Source organism: Fukomys damarensis, unplaced genomic scaffold, assembly GCF_012274545.1.
Source record: "Fukomys damarensis isolate Sample0158 unplaced genomic scaffold, DMR_v1.0_HiC HiC_scaffold_37, whole genome shotgun sequence".
Taxonomy (NCBI): Eukaryota; Metazoa; Chordata; class Mammalia; order Rodentia; family Bathyergidae; genus Fukomys; species Fukomys damarensis.
In genome coordinates, this window is record NW_022900949.1 from 34122962 (window position 1) to 34133087 (window position 10126).

The window sequence follows — 10126 nt, forward strand, 5'->3', positions numbered from 1 at the left end:
CGGGACTGTATCTGCAAGGCCTGGGAACCTTGGGAATGTATTCTCCGAGCGGGCAGCGTACCTATCCTTGAGCTTTCTCGTGTAGGTTGAAGTTGTTTGTCTTACACTGTCATTCAGAAGAGGTGGTTAGGAACTCCTTTGGTTGAGTCAACAGGATTTACGTTCCCGAGGCCTAAAAAAAAGCCTTTCCCAGAAAACACGTACATTTGTCAGGCCTCCCAAGACCATAGTTTCAGTTGTAATCTTTGCTACCATTTCTTGGGTTAAATTGGTGTAAATTTCAGTTGCCACTCGAAGTTTTATTAGCCAGCCTCCACCTACATTGTCCATAACGTGAAAACCTATTTTAAGAAGTCATGGTCGCCCACATTTGGATTTGGGTGTAGAGAAGGCTTGTGCCTTGTTGCCACATGTTAAGCACATGGCCTCAGCCAGAGGGCATTTTGAAAGGAAGTGACCACGTCTGACTTGGGGATCTTAGAAAATTTGCTCCGTAATTGTCTGTGACCGAAGGTAGTGTGCGTCATTCTGAAGAACCTATAGAGTTAAGGTAAAAAGCCACAACTTGAGGTTTTGGGTCCCTTTAAAAGTAAAGGACAAGCACTTGGGCAGCTGGAGGCCGGATTGCTATGAGTTCGAGGCTAGCCTGGGCTGCATAGTGAGACCCTGTCTCCAAAAAAAAAAAAAAAAGTCGATTGATTTCATCTCCATCTTGTTCCCAAATTAAATTTAAGTAATTTTACCCCTTTCCTGTTGTTTGACTCCATTTTGGAGAAAAACAACCAGTTAATGTTTGCATATATGAGTCAAATCTTTGAGGGTTTTTAAAAATTTGTGTGATGTAGACCTTATTTCCTAAGCTTTTTTCTCCCCTGCAGAGCTGTTTACTAAATGCCTAAAGAATTACCCTGAGGAAGGCTTCTCAAGTATAGTCCTACGTAGATGTTTTTAGCTTGTGGAGCCTGACTTGTCTACAAGAACCTTTTGGTAATTTCATCTCTTGGTTATAGTTTTTTAAACAGGAGGTAAAAGCATTTCAGTGTACTTAAATATATCACATTAGAAAACTTTCTTGGGGAATCGAAAGTCCACGTTCCTTTTCATATTGATGAGAGCTGACTGATTTGAAACAGATCTGCAGTCTCCGTCAGTGTAGCCCAAGGGGCATTTCTTAAACTGCCAGTTGAGCACCTGAAATAAAGTGATTTCTGAATTTTTATGAATTAATTTTGTAATACGATTTATTGTTGGATTTTTACTTTAAATCCGCATAGAAGTATGTCAAGTATAGTCTTTACAAGCAGTAGAACCATTATTGGGCTGATTGTAATGTCTGGCTTATTACAGGCTGAACACTGAACCAGAGAAATTGTGCTTTTTTTCTATTACTGCGGGAGTGAATGTTTGAAAAAATAAAACAAAAACTCTGGTTGGTTGCTTTTCCCTCCCTAGCCTTCTGACAGTAAGTGGAGAGCCAGAAGACTGATGCCAAGGCATCAAAGCTGCTCTGGGGAACAGCTTTCCCTGTTTTCACTTAATGGAGCTCCAGCTCTGCAGTGCCAGAGTCTGGTGCAGTACAGGGGTGCCACCGAGAGGGTCCAGGAGCTACAGGGCATTGTCATGTGGGGATAATAAAATCAGAGTTGTGGCCACCGGAATTGAGGTTGTAAGTAGGATTTTGTTAATGAGGAAAATGTATTGGCTGGAGTGGCTCCATAATTACACATGAGAATGATTAGTTAAATTTAATTGCCAGCATTTGTTGTATGGTGGCACTGCTCTTAAGTTCTGCCTCAGACAACAATTTAGGAAAGCTCTGTGAAGGTATACTGGGAATGAATTCTGAGGAGAGAATATGACTGGATTTTTAAAAATTTTGCTTGAGTTTGTCAGAAAAGAATCTGATTGAATACTTTTTGCAATTTATTTAAAAAGTTTTTGGCTGTACAGGCTTTTACGGTATTTTTTAAAGTAGAGAGTGAATTGGTGTATTTTTCTAAGAGCTTTTTTGTGTCTTCTATCATGTAACCATAACAAAACCACTGCCGAGGATTAGAGCCAGATTGGAAGTCCTCATTCTAAGTATTCAAGTAAGTTGTATGTCTGGGTAAGTCACTTAATATCAGATTTAATTTCCCTATAAAAATTAATACATAACTTGCAGGGTTATAAGATTATAGACAAAACACTTATTTGTGTCTGGCTCATTGTAAATATTCAGCTCTTCAAGCCTTGGAAGTAGTGGGGTCAGTAAGTACAGGAAGAAAAATAACAAAATTGCTCAAAGTTATGTACTGTGTTCTTCACCTTTCTGGCCAAAGGGCAAGCAATGAAGAATGTGTTCTGTCTGCCTCATATCTATAGTTTATTACAAAAGTGAAATGTTTCTGTACCAGGTTGAGACATCAGACTGACTTAGAGCATAATAGTATGTTCAGAGGGCAAAAGTTCCATAATGGTTTGAAAGCATTTGGGCCAACAGTACTGATGAGGCAGGGGTAGCCCTGAGTTTGGGGAAGATAATTTAGGAATACATAGTATACACATGGGAATTGGTAAACCTGTGTTGGGAAAACCATGTGAACAAAGTTAGCCAGACACACACTTTGGAAGTGTCATTTTTATCCCCAATGTTCCTGTTATTTACATAACTTAAATATATTTACTAGGGTGGAGTCAGGATTATTTTGTTTATTGGAGCTCATATTAGTTTTGACCACATACTGTTAAGTAGTTTACAGACTGAGATGGTACAGTTGCTGATGTTAATGAAGACAAGTTAGAACCATTTGCTTTTTTAAATTGCTAGATTTAACCCTAAAAGCTTGGGTAAGTGCAAACTTTAAAATAGTTACATTTAGCCAGGTGTGGTGGCACATGCCTCTAATCCCAACACAGGAGATGAAGGCAGGAGGATTACCAAGAGTGTGAAGCTGCCCTGGGTTATGTAGTGAGACTCTTGACTAAAGAAAAGATCAAAGATCGAAAGTTAGCATGTGGCCTCTCAGTGACTCTTCCTTGTTGCCTGGTGGGTCCTGTGCTCCTGCCACCTCTTTTTTTTTTTTAAACTCCAGACAGGAGTTCACTTTGTAGTTCAGGTCTGGTCTTGAACTCTTGGCATTCTTGCCTCAGCCTCCCTTGTGCTGGCATTACAGATGTGTGCTACCACACTCGGCTTTCCTGCCAGCTCTTTTAAGAGTGGTTTGTTGTGAAACTTTTGGAGGTGGGATCTCCTTGTGTCTTCCAGGTTGGCCTAGAACTCACTCATGGTCCTCCTGCCTCAGCCTCCTGAGTGCTGAGATTACAGGCATGTGCTGCCACGCCCAACCTATGTCCTGAAACTTGATACACAAAATTTGATACTTAGAGGTTTGATTTCTGGTAGTTTTAAATCAATTTTTTTCTTAGCCTTCTTCATTCCATTTAGGAAATGACTCTTAAGATGGCAAATGTGAGGGGCAGGGTTAGCTGTGTGCTAAACCTTGCTTTGAAGGCATTGGATTACGTTCTTTTGCTCCTGTGGCCAGTCTAACACTATTTGAAGAAGAGTGGAAAGATTAAATGTTTACGCAGAGACCGTAAAGGTCCACGGATTTTTCATTTTGTTTTGCAGCACCAGGCAAGCTCTGTACCACTGAGCTACACCCCTGAACCCACACTGATATTATTATTATTATTATTATTATTATTATTATTATTTTGTTTTTTTGAGACAGGGTCTCACTATGTAGTTGAGACTGATCTGGAACTCACTATGTAGCCCAGGATGGTCTTAAACTCACAGCGATCATCCTGCCTCAGCCTCTCGAGTGCTGGGTACAGGCGTGCCTCACCATGCCAGGCTCCCACACAGATTTTTAAATGAAGCATCTCTAAAGCACAAACCTTATATGGTTCTCATCATGCAGATCAATTTTACCATCTTTCGTGAATAATCAGGAGAGCAGTCATGTACTTTTGAGGTGCATCAGCTGGGTTAGATAGCCTAGGCTTACCTGTGGTCATTTTCTGTGTTTGGCTGCATTGAAGAGTTTTCGCTGATGCTGCCTGACAACAGTGAAAAGGCAGCTATTCCCCGCCTCCTTGTACTTGGGATCGAACTTGGGACCTTGTGCTTTCAAGGCAGGCCAAGCAGTGGAACCACTGAGCTAAATCCCTGCCCCAGAGCAGCTGTTTTTGATGTTTTTTGTTTATGCCTGAGATTTTGGATTGAATTTGGAGCCCCGGCCCTTTTTATTTATTTTGAGATGGAGTCTGACTAAATTGTCCAGCTGGGCTTATTCCTTAGCCTCCTGTCTCAGCCTCCCAAGGTGCTGGATTATAGTAGTAATACTGTGGGGTTTTTTTGGGGGGGCGGTACTAGGGATCTAACTCAGGACCTGAGGTAGGTGCTGTGCTGCTGAGCTAAATCCCCCGTCTTAGTAATATAGGGTTTTCATATTGTGTCAATACATGTATTTTGTAGCACCCCTTAAAATACAGAGGTTTAGTTGACTGTAAATTCTTGGAGTAATTGAAAGAGTCTGACAAGTGGGGGGTCCTGGGCAGATGGCTGGCTTTTTTAGTGGTGGAAAATTATTAGGATTGTATTTATCTGAAATACTCTTTCATTGGTTTTATCATTCAGAAGTTTCTTGTTTTGATGTCTTGTCATAAGTTTATTATTGATTGGAGTATTTAAACAGAATGTTAGAAGTGGAACTTGGAGCTGGGCATGGTGGCACATGCCTGTAATCCTAGCATTCCTACAGTGTCAGAACTTGGTCCCTGTTGGAAGCTGAAAGCTATGCATTCAATATGGTGGCACATGCCCTTAATCCTGCTGCTTGAGAGGCTGAGTCAGGAGGATCACAAATTCAAGGCCAGTTGGGGCTACACATGTGAGACTTAAAAAATGACAATAAAACCTAAAATCTGTGGGTCCTAAAAATCTATTTGCACCTATGATATCAGAAAGCTAGGTCATTGTAGTCAGTGCTTATTTTTTGTGGTACTGGGGATTGAACCCAGGGCCCTCTTACCGAGCTACATTTCCAGCCCTCTATTTTGTTTTGAGACAGGGACTCACTAAATTGCCCAGGCTGGGCATCCCCAAGTGCTGGGATTGCAGATGTGCAGTACTGTGCCTGCCCTGGCTTGTTGATTTCTAATGAGTATGTAATTGAACATACAATGCTACTTTAAATTAGTGATGGCAGTAACTTGTGGGTGATAGCAAGAATTTAGGTGCTTTGTTAGTATTTGATTACATTGGGTCTGTACAAAACACAATTAGTTTCAGCAAATGACTAAGACCTCCCCACCCCTAAAACTAAACACCGAGTTATGTAACTGCTATTAAAAGGGTAAGTACATGGAGTGTTGTCATGATTCAAAGGCAAATTACTTGGTCTCTGAGCTCTAGGAATATGATATAATGGTGTGATCAGACAGATACTAACCAAGTATCCTAGATCTTTTTGGTTTTTTGAGACAGGGTCTCACTATGTAGTTGAGGCTGACCTGGAGCTCACTAATAAGTAACCCAGGCTGGTCTCAAACTCACAGCAATCCTCCTGCCTCAGCCTCCCAAGTGCTGAGGTCATAGGCATGTGCCACCACGCCCAGTTCAGTTATCTTAATAGGAAGGAGAGTTGTAAGCTGGGAGACAGTCAGATTCTTTTATAGAGTGGCCCTAAAGGATTGGAGAGGCTGTGACAAGTGGGGGAGGGCAGTGCAGAAAAACTGAGCCAGGAGCAGTAATATGTGGTGAGAATCATGGAGCTATAATTCTCAGCTGTTTTACCTTGGTTTTCCCCGGGAACTGGATTTGAATTTCTCCGAAGACCTTTCATTTAAACACCTTTATACGTACTAGGATGGGCACCTACCTCAGGGATAAGCAGCACACCTCTAAAATGCTGTGGGATGTGTGTCAGAATAAATCACCTTCTTTAAAAAAAAAGCATAGTGGGAATTGTAGGCTGACTTGTGTTAATAGAGACAGGCATATCACCAGGAGCCAGTAATTTAGTGAAAATATAGGACCAGCCGATTACCTGTGATTGGCTCGGACACAGGGAAAAGACAGCTTTTGGACACATTACTGTGTCTAAGTCCATTGGAGAGAACTTTGAAAAAAAGCGTGTCAAACCAGGGCTGAGTCTTTGAGGTGTTAATGAAGTCAGCCTTTTTATTCCCTTTGAAAATTATAATCTTTTAAAATTTTCATTCACCTTAATTTACTCTAAAGATTACATGAGAGGGGCTGGGGATTTAGCTCAGTGGTTCTGCCACCTGCTTCACAAGCTCAAGAATCCTGAGTTTGATCCCTGGTACCAAAAACAAAATAAAGTATGGAGTCTACTTAAAAAAAAAAAAAAAAAAAAAAGATTATACGAGAAAATTTGTTAGTTACAAAACAAACATCTGAAACTAATATTACAGTGTATAAAATTCTGGCTTTGCCACAGTACGTATCTGTATTGCAGAATAGTTTAATTGCAGTTACGTGTGTATTATTCTCCCCTGTACTGGGAATCTAATTTAGGACCTCATGCTTGCTAGGCAGGTGCAGTAAGTACCCTGAGCTACCTCCCAGGCCAATTGAAGTCTTATAAAACTGTAAGCAAGCATATTTTGTTTTAATTAAATTGGAAAGTTCTGCTTTCCCTAAGTGTAATTTGTAGTTTCTACTGGAATAACATTTTAACCAGCCTTAGGGATTAGGATAGGACAAAATAAAACTTAATATTTAATCTTAAAATTTAATCTTGTTTGCATCCCAGAAAGGTCTTTTTGCAAACCTTTTTTTCTCTTTCTTTAAACTTGGATGTGGTCCCCTGAGAAGAGACAAAATAAGATTAGATGGAGTAAGAAATGGTTCAGGAAAAATTTTACAGTGGTTAATGAGTTCTTTGGTTTTTTAAGAGTTTCACTATCTAGTTCAGGCTGGCCTTGAACTCACCAGGTTGGGCTTGAACTCGGAGTGATCCTCCTGCCTTGGCCTCCCAAGTGCTGGGATCACAGGTGTGCGACATCACACCGGGCAAATGAGTTCTTAAGTAGCTAAATTTTTAAGATGAGTATTTATACTGAAAGAACACCTAAAGTTTTAATTGCTGACATTATTCATTGATATATATTTCATAATTCATATGATTCTTTATAATTATGAAATTAATAGATCCTTTAAAATTATTTTAAAAGGAAGCTCTGTCAGCAGTATCATTTGTTACATCTTTAGAAATTACATTGAATATTGGATAATCCTTTTTGTCTTTTCTAAAAGATAGGTATCTTTAAAAATATCAGACAAATTCCCAGTGATGAATGTGATCATAATGTATACCTCAACTATACCAATAAAATTAATTTTAAACATACCAGCTATTCAGGACAAGTCCAGTTGGCTGGATTAGGCTGTGAAAGTCAGTGATGTAAGTCCAAAGAACTCACTGACAGCAGTAGTTGAATGCTTCACTTGACCTGACTGAACTAGAGAAAGACAGAATGCAGTAAATAAGATGGGGGGAGGAGGAAGAGCCACAGCAGCATTTTTTCCTTGGTCCTTTTGTGTATGTGGTTTGCAGGGTCTTTCTGTGTAATCCATGCTGGTCTTGAACTCTCAGCCATCCTCCTGCCTCAGTCTCCCAAGTGCTGGGATTACAGGCAGGTGCCCCTGTGCCCAGCTGTTTGTTTTTGAGATAGGCTCTGGCTATGAAGTTCAGGCAGGCCGTAGCCCCGGTTGGCTTTTTAAGCTCATGGGGATTCTCCTGCCTCAGCCTGAGTGCTGGCATTACAGATGTATGTCCTCACACCCTGCTCTAGTTTACATTTTGCAGTTGAGATTAAAATACAATTCTGTCCAGTCGTAATTGGGTTTAAACAATGTTTTGTTTCTAGATGATGATGCCTTTGTATAGCTTAGGGTATTTTTAAAAAACTGCCATTGCTTGACGCTGGTATTAAGGGTAAAATTATTTAGATGTGGAAGCGAGGAAATGTGTACATGATTACATTGTTTTCATTCCATTCTATTTTACATTCTATTCTAGGAATAGCCTTTGATTATTTTTAGGTTCTTACATAAGAAATGTAAAATCCATTTACTTCAGTGAGAATTTTTAAAAATGACAACCAATAATGGAGTCTAGTATGGAATTCCAGTTAGCCTTGCTTTAAATGTAAAATCACATTATGGAAACATTGGGAGAAGGAAGAAGAAAAAAAATACAAATGGTCCCATGCTTTGGGCACTACTTCCACTTTGATGAACCTTCTCGTCTCAATATTTTAAATAGACTTCAAGTTTTTTTGTACCTTAACTCCTGCTTTAAACACTGTCTCAAACATCAGGCAAGTGCAACAGTGTGATGAGGCAGTGTTTTAGGTGCTAAAATTATAGAGTGAAATTTTTCTTTATTCCTCCCCCTCAGTCCATACTGCAGCTGTGTTAGTTTGGGTTACTCCAAGGTGACTCTCAGATGGCCAGAATAAAGCTGTCTTTCATGAAATCAGGTGCTTATTAGACTGGATCTAATGAGGTCTGACAAATGGATTTTCTCTAGTATTACATATTCAGCCCTGGCCCCCTGCACCGCCTCACCCATCAGTATCTATAAACACATAGGGACTGATCAGTATTGCTTTCTCTGAACAGTTTTTGAGATGAGAAACTGGAAATAAACATAACAGTTTACAATTTTACACTTTTTTTTGTACGGGGGATTGAACTTCGGACCTGGCACTTGCAAGGCAGGCATGGTGCTGCTGAGCTAAACCCCTGGCCCACACTACATTAACGTTTAATTTTAGGCGTGTAATGGCTAAGTATAGATGTTTATTTCTAACCAATGTAATTTCAAGGGGTTTACTGTGATTTTTAATATTTCTAAGATCTAACTGCAGCCATGAGCAGCAATGAGTGCTTCAAGTGTGGACGAACTGGCCACTGGGCCCGGGAATGCCCTACTGGTGGAGGTCGTGGTCGTGGAATGAGAAGCCGTGGCAGAGGTGGTTTTACCTCGGATAGAGGTATTTTTGTCGAAAAAGTTTTTGAACTACTTCAGTATTTGTTAGTAGCGAGACCCATCTAATTAGCCAAATTCTTTTTGTTTCTGCTCAAAATAGGTTTCCAGTTTGTTTCCTCATCTCTTCCAGACATCTGTTACCGCTGTGGTGAGTCTGGTCATCTTGCCAAGGATTGTGATCTTCAGGAAGATGGTAAGTATTTAACTCTTCTCCTGTCCCTCTAGACTGGGAGAGGTGAGCGTGTACTACTGCAGGTAGCAGTGGAGAGAGTTTCAGTGGTGAGGTTCCAGATTGTGTGGGTTGGAATATAACAACACTATGACAGGTTTTATAGTCTGGGTCTGCTTCTTTTCCTTATTGTTGAAGCCTGCTATAACTGCGGTAGAGGTGGCCACATTGCCAAGGACTGCAAGGAGCCGAAGAGAGAGCGAGAGCAGTGCTGCTACAACTGTGGCAAACCAGGCCATCTGGCTCGCGACTGTGACCATGCGGATGAGCAGAAGTGCTATTCTTGTGGAGAGTTTGGACATATTCAGAAAGACTGCACCAAAGTGAAGTGTTATAGGTGAGTTGATAGGCTGCGCTAGGACACTGCCGGTGCTGCTGGAGTGTGGGGCAGTGCTCTTCCTGGGAATTGGTGGGGACCAGATGAGACTGTTTTACAGTAGGTTATTTGTACAGCATCAGTCTGTATTTTGCCATGGTGAAGTACATATGGGTATGTATGTATGTATGTATTTATTTATTTATTTATTTGGGGGTGGTACATGGATCCTTCTGCTTGCGAGGCAGGCGGCAGAACCACTGAGCTACATCCCTGGTGGGTATGAATTTTTTTCCTTACTTGTAGACAGGGTTTCACTGTGTATGTATAGCCCAGGCTGACCTCAACTACCAATCCTCCTGGTTGGCCTCTTGAGTGCTGGGGTTTAGGCCTGTGCACAACACCTGCTTTGCTTGGTGTGTGCGTGTGCATGTGTGCTTGAGACAGTCTGGCTGTGTATCCTAGTCTGGCCTTAAACTCACAGGGATCCTCCTGTTTCAGCCTTCTGAGAGCTGAGATTAAAGGCATGCACCGCCACACTCATATATATATATATATATTTTTTTTTAC

The 10126-nt window shown here is 40.9% G+C and overlaps 1 protein-coding gene across 8 annotated transcripts in view; it reads left to right on the plus strand.

Moving 5' to 3' along the window:
• Cnbp (CCHC-type zinc finger nucleic acid binding protein) overlaps positions 1–10126 on the plus strand; it is a 58769-nt gene that overhangs the window by 46788 nt on the left and 1855 nt on the right. For 2 of the 8 annotated variants that reach the window (XM_010617515.3, XM_010617502.3), the window contains exons 2-4: positions 8878–9015; positions 9112–9204; positions 9376–9577. In XM_010617515.3, coding sequence (XP_010615817.1) covers positions 8892–9015; positions 9112–9204; positions 9376–9577 — 419 coding nt within the window. In that variant the 5' untranslated portion in view covers positions 8878–8891. Of the gene's footprint in view, positions 1–878; positions 988–1996; positions 2091–8877; positions 9016–9111; positions 9205–9375; positions 9578–10126 lie in introns of those variants that run through there. The other 6 variants (XM_033759560.1, XM_010617507.3, XM_010617523.3 and 3 more) reach the window with 6 other exon arrangements.